General features: G+C 44.2%; 1 protein-coding gene across 2 annotated transcripts in view; it reads left to right on the plus strand.

The window, feature by feature from the left end:
• Positions 1 to 17,437, plus strand: part of LOC137504486 (potassium channel subfamily K member 2-like) — a 255,108-nt gene extending 237,671 nt beyond the window's left edge. For both annotated transcript variants that reach the window (XM_068232963.1, XM_068232964.1), the window contains one exon: positions 16,696 to 17,437. In XM_068232963.1, coding sequence (XP_068089064.1) covers positions 16,696 to 17,016 — 321 coding nt within the window. In that variant the 3' untranslated portion in view covers positions 17,017 to 17,437. The remainder of the gene's footprint in view (positions 1 to 16,695) is intronic.
• The last annotated feature ends 8,520 nt before the right edge of the window (positions 17,438 to 25,957 follow it).

Here is a 25,957-nt window from a genome sequence, read left to right on the forward strand (position 1 = left end):
GTGGCGGGTCCACTGAACAGAACAGGTATACAGTGGCGGGTTCACAGAACAGGTATGCAGTGGCAGGATCACTGAACACAATAGGTATGCAGTGGCGTGTTCACTAAACAGGTATACAGTGGCGGGTCCACTGAACAGAACAGGTATACAGTGGCGGGTTCACTGAACAGGTATACAGTGGCGGGTCCACTGAACAGAACAGGTATACAGTGGCGGGTTCACAGAACAGGTATGCAGTGGCAGGTTCACTGAACACAACAGGTATGCAGTGGCGGGTTCACTGAACAGGTATACAGTGGCGGGTCCACTGAACAGAACAGGTATACAGTGGCGGGTCCACTGAACAGAACAGGTATACAGTGGCGGGTCCACTGAACAGAACAGGTATACAGTGGCGGGTTCACAGAACAGGTATACAGTGGCGGGTCCACTGAACAGAACAGGTATACAGTGGCGGGTTCACAGAACAGGTATGCAGTGGCAGGATCACTGAACAGGTATGCAGTGGCAGGATCACTGAACAGGTATGGAGTGGCAGGATCACAGTACAGGTATGCAGTGGGCTGAGGGCTCACTGAACAGAACAGGTATGCAGTGGCAGGATCACTGAACAGGTATGGAGTGGCAGGATCACAGTACAGGTATGCAGTGGGCTGAGGGCTCACTGAACAGAACAGGTATGCAGTGGCAGGATCACTGAACAGGTATGCAGTGGCAGGATCACTGAACAGGTATGCAGTGGCAGGATCACAGTACAGGTATGCAGTGGGCTGAGGGCTCACTGAACAGAACAGGTATGCAGCCAGGAAGAAGTTAAGCCTAACTAATCTTTCCCTATATGAGAGACTGCAGCAGCTCGCCCTACTCTCACTAATGCAGGCACACGAGTGGCCGTAATGGCCGCCGCTGCCTGCCTTATATAAGGGGGGGTGGGGCTCCAGGGGCTAGTGTAGCCTAATTGGCTACACTGGGCCTGCTGACTGTGATGTAGAGGGTCAAAGTTGACCCTCAGTGCATTATGGGGCGAACTGAACTTCTTCCGCAAAAGGTTCGCGTGCGGTACCCGCACGCGAACCACCTACGTTCGCGCGAACCACGTTCGCCGGCGAACCGTTCGGCCCAACTCTACCCAGGGTACGTTTTTCTTAATACAGGTTTTCTTTAAGGGCTCTGACACAGGAGATCAGGGTTCGAATCTTATCTCTTCCTGTTTAGTAAGACAGCACCTATTCAGTAAGAGACCTTGGGCATCTCTCCCTAACACTGCTACTGCCTATAGAGCGCGTCCTAGTGGCTGCAGCTCTGGCACTTTGAGTCCGCCAGGAGAAAAGCGCAATATAAATGTTCTGTGTCTTGTGTCCTAAACACAGGCATAGATATGGCCCTTAGGGACTGGAGTTTGATACCTGTGCTTTAAAGGGAACCAGAGACGAAGCACTCTCATGTATTTACCATATATATCAATGGGAACATTAGAGAAAACACCTTCCCTGCTCTCTGTTTCATTCTTCACTGCTCAGGCTGCTTCTAATCAGCGCTGATAAAATCCCCGGCTGAGCATTCAGTCTGGCTTTGCTCAGGAATCATTATAGCTGAGTCATTATAGCAGAGCCAGAAGGGGGCAGGCTTGGGCTTGAAAAGACATCAGAAAAGACAGGCTCAGCTATCATGATTCCTGAGCAAAGCCAGACTGAATACTCAGTCTGGGATTTTATCAGGGCTGATTAGAAGCAGGCTGAGCAGTGAAGAATGAAACAGAGAGCAGGGTAGGTGTTTTCTCTAATGTTCCCACTGATATATATGGTAAATACATGAGGGTGCTTCGTCTCTGGTTCACTTTAAACCATGATAGGGACATTCAATTATGACTATGGTAGGAACTACAGATGGGCAATGAGATGCGAACAGCTTTTGGCATGATTAATGCAAATTTATGGTCCTGCATTTGATTGATCCATTTTGTAAAATTTCCGAGGTTAGCATCTCACAAATCATGCATGGTACGGACATTAGATTGTGAGTAGAGGTGTACCGAACGGTTCGCCGGCAAACGGTTCCAGGCGAACATTGGGGGTTCGCGTTCGCCTGCGCCAGGCGAACTTTTCCGGAAGTTCGTTTCGCCCCATAATGCACTATGAGGGTCAACTTTGACCCTCTGCATCACAGTCAGCAGGCACATTGTAGCCATTCAGGCTACAGTAAGCCCTGGAGCCCCACCCCCCCTTATATAAGGCAGCCTCCGGCGGCCATTACAGTCACTCGTGTGCCTGCTAGAGAGAGGAAAGGGACAGCTGCTGCAGACTTTTTCTCTTAGGGACAGATTAGTTAGGTTCTAGGCTGCTTTGCTTGTTCCTGACTGATTAATATTGCTTTTAAAGCACCCAGCAACAGCTCTTTTCAGAGCTCAACCTGTTTTTTTTTTCTGACACTTTTGTTGCATGCACAGCCTTGCTAATTGATAGTGTGTGTGCCACTGCCAGCAGCCCAGCACATTCAGTGACTGACTGCCTGTGTGTGTGACAGGGAGCTGCACATTGTACTACCCAGTACTGCATATACCCCAGTACCTGTTGTGTTTACTTAACCCACCTCATCACTGCATATACCTAGCTTTGTGTTGAGTGAACCCAGCTCACTGCATCTAACTACCCAGTACCTGTTGTGTTTACTTAACCCACCTCATCACTGCATATACCTAGCGTTGTGTTGAGTGAACCCAGCTCACTGCATCTAAGTCTAACTACCTGTTGTGTTGAGTGAGAACCCACCTCACTGCATCTTAAGTACCTTTACTGTATACTGTTCAGTGAACCCAGCTCACTGCATCTAACTACCCAGTACCTGTTGTGTTTACTTAACCCACATCATCACTCCATATACCTAGCGTTGTGTTGAGTGAACCCAGCTCACTGCATCTAACTACCTGTTGTGTTGAGTGTGAACCCACCTGGCCACCTCACTGCATCTAACTACCTGTTGTGTTGAGTGAGAACCCACCTCACTGCATTTTAAGTACCTTTACTGTTGAGTGAACCCAGCTCACTGCTTCTAACTACCTGTTGTGTTGAGTGTGAACCCACCTGGCCACCTCACTGCATCTAACTACCTGTTGTGTTGAGTGAGAACCCACCTCACTGCATCTTAAGTACCTTTACTGCTGAGTGAACCCAGCTCACTGCATCTAACTACTGTAAGGGATTAGTAGGTAGCGGGGTGCTGAGCTCCCTGGGATGAGCTTGAAACACAGGCACAGCAGGCTCCAATGGTGTTCAACAGCAAACGTGGTGTTTATTTACAGCTTTATACACTATATACAGGCAAGTAGTAAAAATTGTCAAAACAAAACAAAACAGTAAATGAAATCCTGCCACTCAGGCTGCTAGTCTAAACACAGGTAACTTCCCTGTCTAAGCCACTGTGAAGAGCCTAACACTCCCCACAGTATTATAACTTTCAGTCCAAACAAAGTAGCTTTCCAGATTACCTTGCCTTCAGCAAGCTCTCCTGACCTATCTAGGTCTTTCCCAGGCAGAGAGCAACTTCAAACTGACAGCCTGCAGCCTATCAAGGTTTTTTTTTTTTTTTTTTTCTTGCAGGAAATCCAGTCCTGCTCAAAAGCTGGCCTGGATCAAGGGAACAGGGATGCAAATGACCTGAACCTGGGTGAGACATAAATCCCGTCCTGGACTTTTCCACCCAAATCCTCCCGATATCTGTCACATACCTCCCCCCCTTGTTTCAACCCTGGGGTTGGAACACAAGTGGCCCAGAAAGAGTGAATACGGGAAAGTGCATCTACATTGGACATTTTTGACCCTGGTCGATGTTTTACTGTAAAACAGTAATCTTGAAGTGTAAGAAACCAACGATTCACTCTTCTATTGGTTTCTTTCTTTTGAGCCATCCACTTAAGAGGCGCATGATCCGTAATTAAATCAAATTGTCGACCCAGTAAATAATATCGGAGGGAATCCAGAGCCCATTTAATTGCCAAACACTCTTTCTCAACCACTGCATAGTTCCTTTCATGGTCATTAAGTTTCCTGCTTAAATACAACACCGGGTGCTCCTCTCCATCCTGAACCTGAGACAGTACAGCTCCTAATCCTACTTCGGACGCATCAGTCTGTACTACAAAAGGTTTTGCGAAATCTGGAGAATAGAGTACCGGCTGTGAACATAGTGCTTTTTTTAGAGTCACAAAAGACTGCTCCGCCTCTGGTGACCATTTCACCATCACCGAATTTTTCCCTTTTGTGAGCTCTGTCAATGCATTGGCTAATGTGGCAAAATGAGGTATGAATCGTCGGTAATAGCCAGTAATACCCAGGAATGCACGGACTTGTTTCTTATTAATAGGGCGGGGCCAGTCCTGAATAGCTTCTGTCTTATTTACCTGCGGTTTTATAACCCCCCTTCCAATCGTGTACCCCAAATACTTGGCTTCTTCTAATCCGATGGCACACTTTTTGGGGTTGGCCGTAAATCCTGCTTCCTGCAGAGAATTTAATACGGCCTGTACTTTTGGCAAATGTGATGCCCAGTCAGGACTGTGGATGATGACATCATCCAAATAGGCTGCTGCATATTTCTGGTGAGGTCTCAGAATTTTATCCATTGCTCTCTGGAAAGTGGCAGGCGCGTTTTGTAACCCAAAAGGCATCATCTTATAATGAAATAATCCATACGGGGTCACAAAGGCAGTCTTTTCCCTTGCAGAGTTGGTTAACGGTATCTGCCAGTAACCTTTTGTAAGGTCAAGAGTGGTCATATAACGGGCTGTACCCAAACGATCTATAAGCTCGTCAATTCTCGGCATGGGGTAGTTATCAAACTTAGTGACAGTATTAAGTTTTCTGAAATCATTACAGAATCTCAAACTTCCATCTGGTTTTGGAACAAGGACGATGGGGCTAGACCAATCACTATTAGACTCTTCAATGACTCCTAATTCTAACATTTTTTTAACCTCTTCCTTGATGGCCTCTCTCCTGGCTTCAGGGATTCTATAGGGTTTCAACTTCACCCTTTCTCCTGGCTCTGTAATAATCTCATGTTGGGTAATGGTGGTCTGTCCTGGTAACTCTGAAAACATTCCTTTATTTTTTAACAGCAGCTCACGAACTTCTTGTTTCTGGACACTAGACAAAGTTTCTGCTATTCTCACTTCTGGTACTATGGGGTCAATCACCGGAGCACACGGGACAGTTTCTGCTGACAGGGCCTCTCTATCCTTCCAGGGTTTTAGCAGATTCACATGGTAAATTTGTTCCACCTTCCGTCTTCCAGGCTGACTAATTTTATAATTTACCTCCCCAATCTTCTCCAAGACCTCATAAGGACCATGCCATTTAGCCAGAAATTTGCTCTCAACCGTAGGGACCAGGACCAAGACCCTGTCACCAGGAGAAAACGTCCTGATTCGGGCCCCACGGTTGTAAATTCTCTGCTGTGAAATTTGCGCATGCGCCAAATGCTCCTTCACCATAGGCATCACCAGGGCTATTCTATCCTGCATTTGTGCCACATGCTCGATAACACTTCTATGTGGGGTTTTCTCACTCTCCCAAGTTTCTTTTGCGATATCCAGCAGTCCTCTGGGCTGTCTCCCATAAAGCAATTCAAAGGGAGAGAATCCAGTGGAAGACTGGGGAACTTCTCTAATCGCAAACATTAGATAAGGAATCAGGAAGTCCCAGTTTTTCCCATCCTTATCCACAACCTTTTTCAACATTTGTTTCAAAGTCTTGTTAAATCGTTCCACCAACCCATCTGTCTGTGGGTGGTAGACCGATGTTCGCAAATGTGAAATCTTTAGTAGCTTACACAACTCTTTTGTAACCCGTGACATGAAGGGAGTTCCTTGGTCTGTCAAGATTTCCTTGGGAATCCCCACTCTACTAAACACCTGGAACAATTCTTTTGCTATTGTTTTTGCAGAGGTATTACGCAAAGGGATCGCTTCTGGATATCTGGTTGCATAGTCCATAATAACCAAGATATGTTGATGGCCTCGGGCAGATTTTAGGATAGGCCCCACCAGATCCATAGCGATCCTTTCAAATGGCACCTCTATGATGGGCAATGGCACTAATGGACTGCGGAAATGTGGCAAGGGAGCAGACAACTGACAAACAGGACAGGATGTACAGTAATTTTCAACCTCTTTTGCAACACCAGGCCAGTAAAACCTCTGCACTATTCTCTCCAGGGTTTTCTCTGCCCCTAAATGACCACCCAACAAGTGCCCATGTGCTAGCTCCAGTACTGTCCTGCGGTAAGGTTTAGGTACTACCAATTGTTCAATGGTCTCACCCGCCTTTTGTACTACTCTGTACAATAAATCGCCATTTATTACAAAATAGGGAAAAGACAACCTATCCCCTGGGTTCACAGGCTCCCCATTTTTCATTACCACCTGCTCACGGGCTTTAAAAAGAGTAATATCTTTCAACTGTTCAGTACAAAAATTTTCACAGTGTACATTTAAATCTGAAAATTCCACAGGAGCCTCGATTTCAGAGGCACTTTCATTATTTCTGGGGGATGCAGATGTCTCCCCAGACATCTCCATGTGCTGTGCATTTGCCTTTTGTAGTTCAGCATTTGTCTGCTGTTGTGCTGCATTGGCCAAAACCAACTGCTTCAACATCTCCTCCATGCTTAGCAGGCTTCCCCAGCAGACTTCCAGCAGTGTCCTTGCATAGAACTACAGGCTTCCTCCACCACGTGTAAGGGATTAGTAGGTAGCGGGGTGCTGAGCTCCCTGGGATGAGCTTGAAACACAGGCACAGCAGGCTCCAATGGTGTTCAACAGCAAACGTGGTGTTTATTTACAGCTTTATACACTATATACAGGCAAGTAGTAAAAATTGTCAAAACAAAACAAAACAGTAAATGAAATCCTGCCACTCAGGCTGCTAGTCTAAACACAGGTAACTTCCCTGTCTAAGCCACTGTGAAGAGCCTAACACTCCCCACAGTATTATAACTTTCAGTCCAAACAAAGTAGCTTTCCAGATTACCTTGCCTTCAGCAAGCTCTCCTGACCTATCTAGGTCTTTCCCAGGCAGAGAGCAACTTCAAACTGACAGCCTGCAGCCTATCAAGGTTTTTTTTTTTTTTTTTTTCTTGCAGGAAATCCAGTCCTGCTCAAAAGCTGGCCTGGATCAAGGGAACAGGGATGCAAATGACCTGAACCTGGGTGAGACATAAATCCCGTCCTGGACTTTTCCACCCAAATCCTCCCGATATCTGTCACACTACCCAGTACCTGTTGTGTTTACTTAACCCACCTCATCACTGCATATACCTAGCCTTGTGTTGAGTGAACCCAGCTAACTGCATCTAATTACCTGTTGTGTTGAGTGTGAACCCACCTGGCCACCTCACTGCATCTAACTACCTGTTGTGTTGAGTGAGAACCCACCTCACTGCATCTTAAGTACCTTTACTGTTGAGTGAACCCAGCTCACTGCATCTAACTACCTGTTGTGTTGAGTGTGAACCCACCTGGCCACCTCACTGCATCTAACTACCTGTTGTGTTGAGTGAGAACCCACCTCACTGCATCTTAAGTACCTTTACTGTTGAGTGAACCCAGCTCACTGCATCTAACTACCCAGTACCTGTTGTGTTTACTTAACCCACCTCATCACTGCATATACCTAGCTTTGTGTTGAGTGAACCCAGCTCACTGCATCTAACTACCTGTTGTGTTGAGTGTGAACCCACCTGGCCACCTCACTGCATCTAACTACCTGTTGTGTTGAGTGAGAACCCACCTCACTGCATCTTAAGTACCTTTACTGTTGAGTGAACCCAGCTCACTGCATCTAACTACCTGTTGTGTTGAGTGTGAACCCACCTGGCCACCTCACTGCATCTAACTACCTGTTGTGTTGAGTGAGAACCCACCTCACTGCATCTTAAGTACCTTTACTGTTGAGTGAACCCAGCTCACTGCATCTAACTACCCAGTACCTGTTGTGTTTACTTAACCCACCTCATCACTGCATATACCTAGCCTTGTGTTGAGTGAACCCAGCTCACTGCATCTAATTACCTGTTGTGTTGAGTGTGAACCCACCTGGCCACCTCACCGCATCTAACTACCTGTTGTGTTGAGTGAGAACCCACCTCACTGCATCTTAAGTACCTTTACTGTTGAGTGAACCCAGCTCACTGCATCTAACTACCTGTTGTGTTGAGTGTGAACCCACCTGGCCACCTCACTGCATCTAACTACCTGTTGTGTTAAATGAGAACCCACCTCACTGCATATAGCTAGCATACCCCCGAGATGGACAAAATGGACAAACCAGGTAGAGGAAGAGGTAGAGGCAGACCCAGAGGAAGGCCACCAGGCACCGGCAGGTCTGTGGCTGTGCGAGGTGGTGTTGCTGTGATTTCATGCGGACCTGCCCCAAAATACAGTGCTCAGAAGAAGGCACGTGCCATCACTTCCCAAAATCGTGAGGAGGTGATTGAGTATTTAACACAGAACACCTCATCTCCCGCAGCCACCAGCGCTACAACAAGCACCACATCCACTGCATTTGACACTTCGCAGGAGTTATTTGGTGGTGGTGGTGAAATCACTGATTCCCAGCCACTACTGCAACGACAACAAGAAGGCGCAGGTACACCACCTCATACGTCTGAGTTAGGTGGCGATAGTATGGACGTAACGTGTGTGGATGGGGATGATGGTGGACCACCTGAAGTTGGTGCACTTGAGGAGGTGTCTGAGGAAAGCGCAGCTGGCCAGGAGGATTATGATGACGATTATACGGATACCACATATGTTCCCGGTAGAGGAGATGACCAGGGGGACAGTTCAGAGGAGGAGTCAGAGAGGAGTAGGAGGAGACGACTCCATGATAGAAGCAGAGGGAGCTTGTCCTCAGAAACAGCTGGGGGCAGTGTCCGGTGCCATGTATCGCCAGCTATGGCCAGGGAGCACACATGCCCTTCAACGTCAGCTGCTGCTGATGCCACCGTAGCGCCATCACCCCAGGGGTGCTCAGCGGTTTGGAAATTTTTTCACGTGTGTGTCTCAGATCGGAGCAAAGCCATCTGTTGTCTCTGCCAGCAAAAATTGAGCCGTGGAAAGGCCAACTGTCACGTAGGGACAAGTGCTTTACAAAGGCACCTGGAGAGAAGGCACAAACAGCTATGGCAAGAACACCTGAGGAAAAGAAGCACCCCTCAAAAGACAAAGAAAGGAATGTGGTGTCATCTTTGCCCGCCATAACTGGTTCTCGTTAAAGGATTTAAAGTACATTCATTTCAAATACACAGCAGAGCCTCGAAAGTCCGCCTCCTGTATTGTTATTTTTGGTCACTACCTCGGGGCGGGCGTGCATGCCTACCTGCTGCCCTCCTTGGATGTGTAGTGGTAGCCGTTTCTCAGGCTCCACACCGGATTCCATCCCTCATTCCCCGGCCATTACCCGGGGTCACAAATGACAGACTTGCTCGCCTCCATATGATTCTCGTGAAAGGAATGTGGTGTCATCTTTGCCCACCATAACTGGTTCTCGTTAAAGGATTTAAAGTACGTTCATTTCAAATACACAGCAGGGCCTCGAAAGTCCTCCTCCTGTATTGTTATTTTTGGTCACTACCTCGGGGCGGGCGGGCGTGCGTGCGTGCCTGCCCGCTGCCCTCCTTGGATGTGTAGTGGTAGCCGTTGCTCAGGCTCCACACCGGATTCAAACCTCTCATTCCCCGGCCATTACCCGGGGTCACAATGGCAGACTTGCCCGCCTCCACAGGATTCTCATTGTAGCGGTACTGAACAAGTACACAGCAAGTAGAAAATGTAAATTAAAAACAAAACGTAAGCTTTTTAACAATGCCATGGAAAGTTGAGAAGGAAGTCACACATTACCTGACATCACTGAGTGAGGAAGAGCAATCACGCCATGTTGCGCAGTAGTCCAGCATGGCCGTCACTACACAAACAGCTGTTTGCGGTGCGTTACACAGTGAGTTTGGTGTGTCAGTGTGAAGCAGTACTCTAATTACACTCCCTGTTTGATGTATACACATGCAAGATGTTTGAAAGCACGTTAGGCCTGCAATTTAGCATTCAATGTGATTTCTGCCCTTAAAACGCTGCTTTGCGTCACATCCAGATTTTTCACCGGGACTTTTGGCATGTATCCCACTCCGCCATGCCCCCCTCCAGGTGTTAGACCCCTTGAAACATCTTTTTCATCACTTTTGTGGCCAGCATAATTTTTTCTATTTTTCAAAGTTCGCCTCCCCATTGAAGTCTATTGCGGTTCGCGAATTTTTCCGCGAACCGAACCTTCTGCGGAAGTTCGCGAACCCGGTTTGCGAACCGAAAATCGGAGGTTCGCGACATCTCTAATTGTGAGGACCCTTCAATGCTCGGTACACACGATACAATTTTCTGGCAGATCTACCTGCCAGATAATTTTTTTCAACATGTCCGATCTCAATTTCGAACGATTTTCCGATCGATTTTCGAATTGATGATAAATTCAGATCAGATATGTTGGAAAAAGGTAAGTCTGCCAGAAAATTGTATCGTGTGTACCTAGCATTAAGGGTCAGTTAGTGACAAACAGTTCAAAGCTTTCTGCAAATGTCACCACTGTATAAATACGTAATAAATCTTTACTTAGGCATTTAAAACACAGCACAGACATTGCGCCTAGGCAATTTAAACACTTAACATCAGTTTGAGTGTCATTTGATTAGACTCTTTTGTTGCCTCGGTATAAGCGAATTATCTGTTCATAAAAAGTATCTGAATGTTTCCTTCACCTCATTTGAACTGAAAAAGTTTCTTGTAATAGAAGTGAAACGTTTTCTAGAAGCTACAAACACATTCTGTTTTTCAGAACAGCAAAAATGTATTCAGGCAATGTCCTTACCATGCATAGTTTTCTTGCTAGCTTTCCAAACTTTATAGGTTCCTTCTCCAGGCGTGATACCGAAAATTACACATTCACTGATTTCAAGCGTTTTGTAAAAAAGAAAAAGTCTAGTTCATAAGGATTAAGAGCATGGAAGCAGGTCTCGCTATGGTATAATAGTAAAGCACATACTGCTAGTAAAGATTCTAATCAGCTTTCAACCACTTTACCCCCAGCGGTGCGGATATCTCCGTCCCTTTTTCCACCCTGTAAACACCAGGGACAGAGATATCCGCACCTCCCACTGCTCCCGCCGATATCCGAGCTCCTGCTCGCTCGTGCACGTGCCCCCGGCGCTCATGCATGCCGCTGCCCGCTCACCCGGAGATCAATGAACGGGAAAAAACGTTCCCGTTCGTTGATCTAAGCCCCCGCAATGATCGGCTGCTTCTATGAGAAACAGCGCGATCATTGTGATTTTCCCAGCCTCATTGTGCTTCCTGTAAGCATACTTCCGGACGCTTACAGGTTTTATAAACAAGAAGTTACTGTGGCCATCTTGTGGCCAAATAGTAAAACTACACCCTAAAGCATTTTTCATATACAAATACATTCGTTTTAAGGTAAAAATTAACTCATTACCTTCCACAATCCCCAATGTATTTTTTTGTAATTAAAAAAAAATTACATTAAAATAAAATGCATAAATAGTTACCTTAGGGACTGAACTTTTTAAATATTTATGTCAAGAGGGTATAACACTGTTACTTTATAAACTATGGGCTTGTAATTAGGGATGGACGCAAAACTGAAAAAAAGCACCTTTATTTCAAATTAAAATATTGGCGCCAAACATTGTGATAGGGACATAATTTAATCGATTTTATAACCGGGACAAATGGGCAAATAAATTTCATGGGTTTTAATTACAGTAGCATGCATTATTTAAAAACTATAATAGCCGAAAACTGAAAAGTAATTAATTTTTCCCACATTTTTTCCTATTTTCCCATTAAAACATATTTCGAATAAAATAATTCTTGGCATAATGTCCCACCTAAAGAAAGCCTAATTGGTGGCGAAAAAAAACAAGATCTAGTTCATTTCAGTGTGATAAGTAATGATAAAGTTATAGACGAATGAATGGAAGGAGCGCTGAAAGGTGAAAATTGCTCTGGTGCTCAAGGGGTAAAATCCCTCAGTTGTGAAGTGGTTAAGATCAGGACTCATGAAGCAAGGTGAAACATTTGCATCAGGCGGCAGAGATTACAGGGGCAGCATATTTGTACTGTGTTTACACTAACAGCATGCAGTCAGAGTAGGAGGAGAAGCGAGAGGAGAGCGAGGTGAAGAGGTCATCATTGGGGAAAAGCAGCTTGTTTTTCTATGTGAGGAGTCTGACAGTAAGTGAGGAGCAGGGACGGATCTAGACCAGTTTGCGCCTGGGGCAAGGTCAGGTTTTGGCGCCTAAACTGCCATTCCCCATCCAGTTTTGGCGCCTAAAGGTCAGGTTTTGGTGCCTAAAGATCAGGTTTTGGCGCCTAAACTGCCATTCCCCATCCAAATTTTGCCGCCTTTTTAACAATTCAACAAACTGCGTCTGGGGCAAGATACCTGTCTGCCCCCCCCTCCCCCCCCCCCTAGATCCATCCCTGGTGAGGAGGGGGGAGAATGGAGAGCAGCAGTGTTTCATTTGACTTGCACAGCAGAAGGGAGGAGGTGGCACTGCTGTTCTGACTGAGGAGGAATGGAGTGGCTGAGGGTGAGCAGTTTGTTTGTCACAGACTCACAGCCAGCCAGTGTGCTATTGTGTTGAGCTGCAGCATGTCATGTGAGAACATTAAATGAAGCAGAGTAAATTGTCGGGTGCTGTGTATCATTCCAAATCAGGGGTGGGGCACGTCCCCACAAGTTTGCTTCAGGCAGCAAAAAGTCTGGAACCGGCCCTGATTAAGATTATCTGAAATTTTGTGTACATTTTCGCAATTATAGCCATACGTAATTACAATTTGTATATTCAATTGATTTTGTATAGCCCATTCGTAATTGTGGTTTGTGGGTCATTTTTTATAATTATCACATCATTTCCTACCGACTTTAGCGGTAAATAGCAAAGTCTCCATACATGCTATCGTCACCAAAGTTGCTACGTATTTTAAAGGGGAATAGTGGGAACAAATAAAAAAAAATATATTTTTTCAAAAAAAAAAAACTTTACAATTTTAAAATTGCAAAGCAAAAATAGTTTTTAAACTCAATGTGGCTAAATGACAGTTTAAAATTAATTTTTCCTTTGCAATTTTTGAAATCGATTTTCTCAAAAACTACAGGGTTTTTTTGTTCCCACTACTTTCCTTAACCTCCTTGCCGGTTTTCCCGACCTGAGCTCGGGGTAGAAAAAAGCAGCTGCTATCGGTGATCCCAAGCTCAGGTCGGGGTAGGCATTGCAGAGCTTTACCTTTAGTTGGGGAGTCCCGCGCGCGATCTCGCTGCGCAGCGGGACTCCAGCCTCTCTCCCCGGCAGTGTGGGGTCTTTCTCTGGCCGCCGGGATCCCCCATGTCCCCGCTATTCTTCCGGGGACCCGGCAGCCAGTTGGAGCAGCGCAGCCGTGGTGGTGGCAGCAGAGCGGTGGTGGCAGCGTGACGTCATCGGGGGCGGGGCTAACATTGAAAACGAACTTCTCTATATTAGAGAAATATAGAGAAGTTCGTTTATATGTGTATTAGCGCCATCTTGTGGGCAAAGAGAAAACTGCAGCCCAGGAGCCCAGGAAGGTAATTTTTTTTTTATTTTGCTGCAGATCTCCCTGCCAGAATGATTTTTTTCAGGTTTTAGGGTCTGAAAGAGTGAAAAAAAATTGCACCGCTTTTAGACCCTAAAATCTGGAAAGAATCAGACCGCCAAGGAGGTTAAAGAGACACTGAAGCGATAAAAAAAACAAACATGATATAATGAATTGGTTGTGTAGTACGGATAATTACTAGAAGATTAGTAGCAAAGAAAATATTCTCATATTTTTATTTTCAGTTATATAGTGTGTTTTATAACATTGCATTATTCTCTAATATTTGCAGTTTACACACTACTCAGCATTCTAAATGATTTTACAGAGCAGGCCAGTGAACTATTGACCTCTCCTCTGGCAGAGAAAAAGAAAATTCTTCACTGACAGTTAAGATAATAAACTTCAGAAGACAGCCCTCTCTGCCACTTTGAAAGTGGTCAGAGCTTAATGGCTTTTTTGCATAGAGATAACAACTGGAGTTTCTTAACTCTTCCTGTACTGGAAACAATTAGACTTATGTCTCTGCTGCTAATGTTTTATTTCTTAGCTGTACTACACATACAAATCATTATATCATCATTTTTTTTCGCTTCAGTGTCTCTTTAATATTGGTAGCAATTTTGTTGTTGATAGCATCTATGTGGTCTTTGCTATTAACCTCTAAAGTCGGCACAAAATGACACGAAAATCATGTGAAATTGTGAAATTACGATTCCTGATTACATTTGTAAACAAAACTAATTATGATTATCCCCCAAATTTTTCATTGCAATTTCGAATTATAATGGGAAATTACAATTATGTGAAATGTGTGCTCATCGCTATGTACTGCCAAGATAAATAGATAGGTGTAAAATTACCCAAAATCACCCATGAGTTTTACACTGGCTGGGAATTCCGCTACGATGCCACCCAAAGAGGAGCCTGCTGTACAAATCAAACAAAAAACATGTTGCAATATAGACTCCTCCTTTTAGTTTACTCCGACTCTGTTGCATAGGCATGTTCACAGCGTCGCATATACTGTCTATCCATTTTAGCCTCTTCGCTCCTGCGCAGTAGAGCGCGCCCGACTGGAATTGGCTACTTCTGCCTCAGCACAAGGGAAACAAGCTAGTGCGTCTGTGCAGGCAGGCTACGTCTGCTGTTATTGTTGATGTACGTTTTTGGGTGCTACGAAGTGCCTGATAAAGAAGGGGGGGGGGGGGGTAGCCTCATGGATCCAAAAGTATCTGTTTTTTAAATGTTTAAATGTTACAAGTATACTTTAAAGTAGGGATGGAAGACAGCAGGTTTAGGTCTGGTTCACATTGGCGTTTTTTCTGGACCGGAACGTGTACTGTACAAACGGAACGGATGTGAAAGGATCCAATGTTTACCTATGGATCCATTCACATGCGTCCGCTGGTACGGATACGTTCCGGTCGCCGGATCTACAAATTGCTGCAGGCCCTAATTTTCCGGACTGTTCTGCCCAACGGAACGGATCCAGACAAAAAATGCTGCAGCATTGGGGCAATGGGAAACGGAACGTTTCTTCACACTAGTGAAGAAACGGACCGTTCCACGGGGGATGGGGGCATGTCCCGACGCGAATCTAGCGACGGGAGGGTGAGGGAGGGTGCAGCAGCCAGGCGGGTGGGTGAGGGAGGGTTTATACATTCCTAATCTTCCCTAGCAGCTGGCGATAGAGGCTTCCGTCTTCTTCTTGTGACTACATGACGCGTCATGCGACTAGTCACATGACGCGCAGTGTAATCACAGCGGAAGAAGAGGAAGCCTCTACCGCCGGCTGCTACGGAAGATTAGGTATGTATTTGCTAAGTGAAAACGGATCAATCATTGATCAAATCCATTTTCACTATGTGAACCGGGCCGCGGACACAGCCATCCGGATCCGGTGAAGCGGAGACTGGATCCGCTCACCGGATCCTTTTGGCTCTAAAACGCAATGTGAACCGGGCCTTAGTGAAGAAGGTTATTAAAGTACACCTAAAGCCAATAAAAAGATCCAGATTATTTTACCTGGGGCTCCTACCAGCCTCCAGCAGATGCCCTGTGCCCACCCACGCTGTGACACCGATACCGATCTTCTGGTCAAAGCCACCCTGTCTACTGAGACGCTTACACCCTCCTTGGGATCTCCTGGTCTGCCATGACCTGGGTGATGTATATATACACTCCTATACCTTTGCAACAGCCACCACCAGCATCATTTAAGTAGATGGCCATATTCAATTGCAATTGTTTGTTGTATATGTTATGGCCAAAACCAGAAATCGGCCACAGTGGGAATTGGCCGTCTATTTCTAGAACTGGCCAATTTGACATCGGCCAAAGTCCAAAATGCTGAAAATTTCTGACATTGGACGGCCAGTTTGCAAAATGCCCAAAGTCAGTCGGCCAAAGTCCAAAACGCACAAATCCCAGAACATCCTGGGTCCTGTCCAGCACCATGAATGGCAATCGGAACTTCCTCTCTGCTCTGAAAGCTACACAACACCATAATAATCTTTATATTTGTATTTATATAGCGCAGAAATCTTCCGCTTTGCAGAGTTTGTCTTTTCACTTAACTGTCCCTCAGAGAGGCTCACAATCTAATCTCTACCTTAGTCTTATGTCTATGTATGTATCGAGTAGTGTATATATCTTACTCTAGGCCCAATTTTTTTTGGGGGGAAGCCAATTAACTTATCTGTATTTTTTGGGGATGTGGGAGGAAACTGGAGTGTCCGAAGGAAACCCACGCAGCCACGGCGATAACATACAAACTCTGTGCAGATAGTGCCCTGTCTGGGATTTGAACTGGTGACCCAGCATTGCAAGGGGAGAGTGCAAACCACTACGCCTCTGTGCTGTACCAAATGTCGATATTTTGTGTATGCCATTGTCTCTGTCATGTTCCCATGTTTATTTCTTATTCTGTACAGCGCTACGGAATATGTTTGCACTTTATAAATCAATAATAATCATGTGTTTGTGGAGTGAGAGTCTTACCTGTCCTCTCTTTGCAGGTCGGAGAATTCAGAGCGCATGCCGCCGAATGGACAGCCAATGTCACAGCCGAGTTCAAAGAGACTAGAAGGCGCTTAAGCGTGGAGATCTACGACAAGTTCCAGAGGGCTACCTCTATTAAACGGAAACTATCAGCTGAGTTGGGCATGAACCCCAACCAGGAGATGATGACCCCGTGCAAGAGAACCTTGTCCGTCAATCATCTGTGTAGCGAAAAAGAGACCCTGACGGCTCTGCACAAATGTGACAGTATCTACATGAACGGCCTGACTCCGCACTGTGCCAACGAGGAGATCGCCGTCATCGAGAACTTCAAGTAGCGCGCGTGCAAACGCACTCGCACCCGTCGCCCAACTGCTACATCGGCCATAGTCTAAGACGACCAGCATTTCTGCATGAGCTCGGGAAACGAAGTAGAAAGACGATCAAATGTTTATCAAACGCATAGTTAATAATGACAACATCTATTGCCTTTCTATGCCCAGACTGTTTTCATTTTGGTTTTTTTTCTAACGTGCCATAAAACTTGTTGCAACTTTACAGAAATATAATCTTAATAATATTGGTAATCCTTTTAAAGTTCGGGATCGGCCTGGCGAAAGGAATGGATTGTTCCAAGGACTTCATTTTTGTAACTGGAAAAAAAACACAGAGCCAGTTTTAACTGCTTCAAGATACTGTACAGCCTTTAACCTAAGAAACTTCATATCAGTGCCTTATAACGTATAGAAACACAACCTACATAGCTGTTCTTTTTCTTTCTTTCTTTTTTTTTTTATTTTTTTTTTTATTTAAAGCGGAATATAACCCTGCATTTCAACATTGTTCTAAAACATTATTTACAGCATATTATATGCAACTAGCATTTTTTTTTTTTTACTAGACCAACATTGGAAGGGTTAAACACAGAGGTTTAAAGTCGTGGAGAGATATGCAGAAGTTCAGATAGATACATTCTATTTAGTCAAATGTATCTATTAAGATATGTTACACACTCTTTGGCTGTCCTCCAACTCCTTCTCAGTCAGAGAGATGAGTCACATTCAACACTTAGATACATTTTGTTTACATAAATGTATCTATTTCAGGTTCGGATGCGTCTGCAGAAATCTCCAGGAACTTTAAAGCCCTGTGTAACCCTTCCAATGCTGGTCTAGTAAAAAAAAAATGCTGGTTGCATATAATATACTGTAAATAATGTTTTAGAGCAAAGTTGAAATGCAGGGTTATATTCCGCTTTAAGCTGAGGAATGTATTTTATTGGCTTATTCATGTTGCTTTGATGAATAACTACAGCAGTGCCTCAAATGCACTAGGCAGGAATGAATGGGAGGAGTTAAGCATGTAAAGGTTAACTCCACCCAGCTGTTACAAGTGGAGGGTCGTAAGAGGATAATGTTTAAAATTTCAGGGGTAAAAAATGTACCAATTTTAATTTGCCAATAGCAAGACAAAGGAATGTTTGTTTGTGTTCTGCTATCCCTTAGAAACCTTGGATAGCCTCTAATACGATTGGCCTAATTCCGTAAGGATCTACAGAGCAGGAAATTGCTGCAAACATTATGTAAACCCGAGAACTTGGTTTGGATATACTAAAAATTGTCTGCCATTAGATGGCGTAAGAGTGCCACTTCTACTTGGGTCATATTGCACCATTTTGGAAGTTATCGGTTGGCCCAATTGTAAGCTGAATACATTTGCATAGAGTTAGCATAAATTAATTTGCATCAACTGGGAACTATAACCGTTTAATTGACCATCTCTACAGACAATTTTAATAAGCCCAGTCCAGATTTGTACATACAAGTGAAATGTCTCATTGTTGAGGGCAATGTTGTGCAGACCAAAGTTCGATTATAAGAATGCAAAGTGCCCTATAGAGACTATTGTATTTTATGGTTTAGTACTAAATTTCACCAGTATGTGTCATCATGCAAAATGGTTCACAAGTCAACAAATAATTTTCAGTGTGGATAATAATGGTCATTTTCTTTGTATTGGCCATGCATGGCAAGCAAAAGGCCATAAATCTGTCAAATGTGCAACGGAACCATTCTGCCTGTGTAGTGCTTGTTAGAAGATTTCCCCATTCTTACAGAATGTTAGGTGGTTTCCCTATTCAGGTTGTTAGATAACTCATCCTTCTTATCAGATATTAGATGGTTTCTTCACTTAAGATCTTGGCAGGTTTCCCTATTCATACTGCGCACTAAAGGATTTAAATACCTATACAGAATATTAATTGATTACCCCATTCCCATAGAACAGTGTTTCTCAAACCTGTCCCTGTGACTCCCCAACGGTGCATGTTTTGCAGGCAACCTCACCTATGCACGAGTGGGGTAATTAGAGTCTCAGCTAGGTGGATTCCATTTAGCTGAGACACTAATTACCTCACCTGTGCTGCTGTGCATAGGGGAGATTGCCTGCAAAACATGCACCGCTGGGGAGTCATGAGGACAGGGTTGAGAAACCCTGCCATAGAACATCAGATGACCTCCCCGTCCATTATATAAGATGTTTGCCAATTCTATCTGGTTGTTAGATTTCTCCATTTATACATTAAAGGGCCTCCGAGCAGTGCAGAAACTATAGAAAGATGCATATCATTTTAAATCTCTCTTTCTCCTCTTTCCAATGATATATAAACCGCCGCCCTATGCCTTTTAGTTTTCGCTATTTTCGCGATTGAAATTGCAGCGGCCACGATTTCGATCGCAAAAATAGAGAAAACTAAAAGGCATAGGGCGACGATTTAGGTGTCATCAGAAAGAGGAGAAAGAGAGCTTTAAAATAATATCCATCTTTCCATAGTTACATTGTATTACACAGGGCGACTTTTTCTGCTGAATGGAGCTGCTGACTTTGAGAAAAAGTCGCGCTGTGTAATACAATGTAACTATGGAAAGATGGATATCATTTAAAAGCTCTCTTTCTCCTCTTTCCTACGACACCTAAATCGTTGCCCTACGCCATTTAGTTTTCTCTATTTTTGCTATCGAAATCACGGCCGTGGCAATAGGGCGGCGGTTTATATAGCATTGGAAAGAGGAGAAAGAGAGCTTTAAAATGATATGCATCTTCCCATAGTTTCTGCACTGCTCGGAGTCCCTTTAAGTTAAATTATTTCTCCATATAAAGTGTTAGATGGTTTCCCCATTCAAACAGGGTATATCACCATCTATACATGGTTTTGGATGGTATCCCCAATCTATACACGGTGTTGGAAGGTATCCTTATCAGTACTTAGTGTGAGAAGATATCCTCATCCATACATGGTGTTGGAAGGTATCCTTATCAGTACTTAGTGTGAGAAGATATCCTCATCCATACATGGGGCCATATGCAATTCACTTTTTCTCCTGAGTTTTCTCCTAGGAGATAATATTTAATCTTCAATTGGTATTAACTTTTTAACACTTTGCAATAGAAAAAGTACCAAAAAGTAAGTGAAAAAGTACTATCAAAATTATTTTGAGTATTTGTTTGCATTTGAAATGCATTTTATTAGCAAATTTGAATATATCTCCCAGGAGAAAACTCAGGTGAAAAAGTGAATTGCATATGAGCCATAGTGTGAGGAGGATTCCTCATTCATATATGGCGTTGGAAGGCATCCTCATCCTTACAAGGTATTGGAAGGTACCCTCATCCATACACAGTGTGTGAGATGGATGGCCTAAGTGAGCACCTGAGAGGAAGAGGTAACTGGGCATGTCTGCACACGAATAAAAAAAACTCAGGGTGGTGAAATGTAAAATTGTGGTTGGCCAGTTTACCAAAAGTTAGTAGTTTTGCTGAGGTTGCTAAGAGGTATCATTTCAGTATATGATATACCGTTTTGTATATGTTTCATCAATCATACAAGAAAGTTTAGATACACTTAAAATATTTCAGAGTTTTAATTAGAGGCTGCTAAGAGGAGGGCTGGAGAACAGGTTGCCAAGGAGCAGTTATATAGAATGAAAAGATGTGAACACGAGCCCGGAATCTGGTCAAAGGGGCCAAAAACTGGTCATGGTGTGCAACTCTCCCTCAGTTTATGTTCTAGTTCTCATGGAGGTATATATTGTGCCGCTAATAACCAGATAAGAACTCTGAGTAGGGGACCCACCAACATGGCAGACCATGCTGCTGTGGCTACTGATATTTGATTCCCCACTTGCCTGTTCCATGCGACTCATCGGTTATTGTGTATGCAATTTACATGTGTAAGCAGTGCCGTAGGGCAACATAAGTCCCGGGCACTCCCCGCTAAACAGGACCATATTTTAACACTGTGCAACTATAAGCCACTTTCTAAGGTGTTGACCCTTATATATCGACACATCAAAGCAAAGGATCATTTGCTTCAGAAGCAGAACAAGCAAACAGAATGCAAAACACATACTGCAGCAGTATTCGTATTAGTGGCCCTGACGCTAAAAGGGGTATTTACGATGTGTAGAGAACACTTGAGAACATGGCTGATCCAACCAACTATGCCTGCATGCTTTTTTTTTTTTTTTAAATGTTTGCTATTAGGCAACAAAGGTTCCCTACCCTTCCCTTTGGTGATAGCACAATGGCGCCGAGTGATTCGTTAGGCCTTAATCCAGTCCAGGTTCATTAGATCGCTTCTGCTCACAAGTGTTCTCCAGACTTAGTAAATTACCCCACATCAGTTATTGAGTAATTGCGGTTCTTGTTGGATAACATCAGCAATAATCTGTTAGGGTTCGACACCCATTAAAGCTCAACTGAACCTAAAACTGAGTGAGACAGATTCCAAAAGCAATCATGTTGACTAGTGGAAATGACAAGTGTCACCTTTGGACCTGCAAGGTAAAGCTAATATAGATATCAGACCTCTGGCACCTATACAACTTCCTGGTAGAAGGCTGGGGGGTCTTACAATCCCAACTACAATCAATATCTACTTCCTGTAAGCTTTAAAGGGGCCAATACATCATCAGATGATGTATGGACAGATCGACCAAGAGCCAGATCTCTATCTGATCGGAGACAGATCTGTTGCCTGTCCATACACCACAGGCCGATTCCCAATCGATTTCAGCATTAAATATCTCGGGAATCAGCTTTGTGACACCAAATCTGTCGCCTTGCCAAACCTGTCCCCTCTAGTGTAAAATGTCCCCCCCCCCCCCGCCTTGTACTGCCCCCCATACACCTACCTCACATGTTTGCGTAATCTGGGCTCATGTAGGGCGTCATACACGTGCCCACGTATAGGCGGGCAACCGTGTGGGGTGCATGTATGGGAGGCAGTGTGGGGATGGAGCCAGCGGCAGACACCAACAGGCAAAGAATACTGCACTGGCACCGGCCCGAAATTGGTGGCATCGTTAATCGGACATGCTCTTGGCGGCACCGATTTTAATCCGATCCAATAATAATCGAATCGGATGGTCAATCGCTTGCCAAGTTGCATGAGGTATTGACCCCTTAATCTGCATTCCCATGGGAGGATACATTTGCTACTGTGATGGGGAATGCGGGATATAGTGGAAAATTTAGTTTTGGATCCATTGTTCTTTCTTCATTGGGTGTCACATGACACGTGATAGACCCACCCACCAGCTGTGCATAATTGGGTTAGGAAAAGAGTTGTAATGGGAAGCACAATTTTAACCCCAGAAATGTGGATTCTGTCCAGAACGTTGCTTCTATACGCCATTGATATTAATTTATCAGCTTGATTGCTTATTTAGAATTTGCCTGATCAATTTTGGGCTAATGTGGGCTTTTAAGGATACCCGAGGTGACATGTGACATGATGAGATAGACACGTGTATGTACAGTGCCTAGCACACAAATAACTATGCTGTGTTGCTTTTTTAATTCTCTGCCTGAATGAGTACAAATTAGGTATGCAAGTGACAGTTTTTGTCCAGGTTGGAACCTGTTCGGATTATAGCGTAACCCTCATAGATAAGGAATTAAAGCCATGAAACACTTTCCTGGCATACTCTAGTGAATGTGTCATTGAGCAGAAACAATTAAATAGTAAAAACTTGAAAAGTAGATTTAAAGCGCATCCGAGATGAAAAACTAACTATAACAAGTAACTTGTCTATATATCTTATCTAAAGTTTAGATAGTTTACACAGCAAATCTAGCTGCAAACAGCTTTAATAGAATATGATTATTTCTTCCTGTGATACAATGACAGCGGCCATGATGTTTATAAACATTACACAGAGGCAGGCTTATCTGTATCTTGATCACTAAGCCTGTGAAAAAACCTAATCCCTCCTCCTCCCCTCTGCCTCTGAAATCTCTTGCTATTAATACCTCCTCCTCCTCCTGCGAAGACTGAGCTCCCATGAGCCCTTGCTACTGCCAAGGCTCTCTGAAAACCTGTGGGCGTGGTTTATTTAGTTTATAGGGAATTAGAGTATTAAAACAAAAAACACAAAAAGTATTTGGCTTGAGGAATGCCCTATAAACAATAGGAAAGGAACACAATTATGCAATGAGTAAAAGTTCACCTCGGATCCACTTTAAACATAAAATAAAACTGTGGGGTATCTCAAAAAGTCATGTTTAGATGTAGGAGGACAGATACAATTGTTTATCTCATCTGTTTATTTTCACCTTGTGTTTCCTTTCAGTGGTTTGGACTGTAGCATATAGAGAGAGCAATATCTGTCAGACAAAATACTGTTAACCTGCTTGTACCCCTCCCCCCCCATATCAGGTGACCATTGTTGGGGTCAGAGAAGCTTCCACGCGTTAGGCTGCCATAAGGAATGTGTGAGCATAGAGACTATTTAGCTGCTGTGATTGTAGGACAGACTGGAGTATGTAACTAGGACTGGAAATTTAGGATTTTTGAAAATAGAGAGGCTCTTATTGTTCTCGTGGGGCACAAAACCCTCATGGAAAGAGTTTTTAAGGATTTTAACTTTATTAAATTATATTTTACAAAACATGTGATCTATGTCTGTGTTTTATTTGTGTATCCCCTTTCTATGACCCCCCCTCCCCCCGACACGCACACAAAAAATGATACCCCTTGTCCAGCTTCCCATTTTTTTATGTATGTGATGGTTGATTTGCGCTAATTAGCCATGCACTAAGTTTTGGTCCATTGCACATTTGTACTTTCTGTAGTATATCTATTTAGAATAGCTTGTGACTGACTCCTGCAGTTCCTTCTTGTCAAGAGTGCGGGAGTTCCAAACCCAGCATACAGCAGATCACCAGACTTCTGAAGAAATGAACGCTTTGTGGCCAGCACTGCATCTACAATTCATCTATGCCAAGTATGTGATAAGCAGTAGAGTATCATCCTGATTCAAAATTTCTTGCTAGTACCGTATTTCCCCTGAAAATAAGGCAGTGTCTTATATTAATTTTTGCTCCAAAAGATGTGCTAGGGCTTATTTTCAGGGGATGTCTTATTTTGGGGGAAACACTGGTAGTTTTTCCTATACAAAATGTATGTACTGCATGCCATGCTGAAACACAAGCTTGATTGTGCTGCTCAAGTGGATAAAGGTGCCCATACACTCGTCAGATTAGCAGCAGATAGACCATCAGATGGATTTCTTATCTATCTGATTTGTTTTTAGAACATTTTTTACTAGGATAGAATTCCAATAGATTTCAGTTTTAAATCTATTGAAATTCGATCTGATGGCATTTTTTTGCCATCAGATTTCCATTATGGCCAATGCAAAATGATAAGCCATCTCAACAGATCGACCTGGATTTTCCACCCTGCCAGTTCGATGGAAATCCATCGAAATCGATCGAAATCGGCCATCGATCGGTCGATTGGCCAACTGATTTGCAATCGATCGATCAATTTTGGTCGGCCAAAAAATCGGCTGAGTGTATGGGCCCCTTTAGAGTCTATTTCTCCCAGGCAGAGAACTCTCAGTCAGGCTCCCCAGAGCTACCATAGGATAAGCTGTGTTTCCTGGGAAGAGGAGAAGAGGTGAAGGGCTGCTGATTCTTATCACTTTTACAAGACAGATCAGGAGGGTTGGCTCCAACAAAAACACAAATTGCCTGACACCCATAAACTGGACTGTAATGGCTCATCCACACGGGCTACGGCTGTCGCCGCAACCACGTGGTACGCATTGTGGCGACAGGCCGCCCGTGTTTATGACGTGCGCGCCCTGAACCGTCGCCCGTCAGAGCTGTCGCCAGGCGATTGCAACAGCTGTCGCCGCAACTTCGCCACAACTGTCACTAGTCCGTCGTGTGTATGCGGACTAGCGACAGCAACCCACACACAGTGAGCGGAGCTTCCGGCAGGGGGAGGAACCTTCCGTGACAGCTTCTGCCACATCTCTGTCCCTCTGTGCACCGTGTGTACTGACATTCCCATTTGCAGCAATTTACACTGAGGTAAGTGATACTTTAAGGAAAGGAAATGCCAAGAAAACACAAGTCTGAAAGTCCTGGCAGCAAATAACAAGGAAAGGGGCGGGGGAAATACTGGGATGCATAAAAGGGAGTGGATAGATGCAGGACTTGGGGGGGGGGGGGTGTTGGAGGAGGTATTGGCTGCACTTAAGGGACAGGATGGGACTTAATGGCCTCAATAGTGTATGCAGTGCAGTCATTAACGCCTCCTGAGCCCCAAGTGCAGCTGTTAATTCTTCCTGGTCCCCAAGTGCAGCCATTAACTTTGATGGGTAGACTTATACTTGAGTCAATGGTATTTTCAGCCAGATCCCTGATCTGCTGTGATACATTGTTTCAGCTGAGCATTGTGCACCCAGGGCCAATTAATGTTTAATTTACTGGGATTACGTGAGGTGTAGCTGCAGTTTAATACCCTTTAATACAAATTACTTTTATTAGTCACACCAGTGTAATTGTAGTGCTGGTCATCAGAACCAACAATTTGACATATCTGATCCTATATTAATTCCCTTTAAAGTACGCTCTGCAGAGTAATAAACATGCTGTGCTAATGTGACCTCTTCTGCATGTGGTGGAGGTTTCACTTCCAACAGAGGAGTCTGGGGACCTGATATCAAGCTATAAAATGCTAGAACATAAAAGATACAATTATTATTACTGAATAAGTCAGTCGTATCACAGCTCTAGGTAAGCAGTCCTCAGCCACAAAATTAAATCGCATTTACCCACGACTCTATGTTTATTATGTAGTCTACATGCAGTCTGCATTGCAAGCATTCCAATATAATCACAAATGTTTCTGCATTAATGAATCTTATCTCTCCTCCCACGTTCCTGCTCCTCAATGATTGGCTGAGGGGAGTTCAGTGTAACAGG

This window comes from Hyperolius riggenbachi, chromosome 4 (assembly GCF_040937935.1).
Source record: "Hyperolius riggenbachi isolate aHypRig1 chromosome 4, aHypRig1.pri, whole genome shotgun sequence".
Lineage (NCBI taxonomy): Eukaryota > Metazoa > Chordata > Amphibia > Anura > Hyperoliidae > Hyperolius > Hyperolius riggenbachi.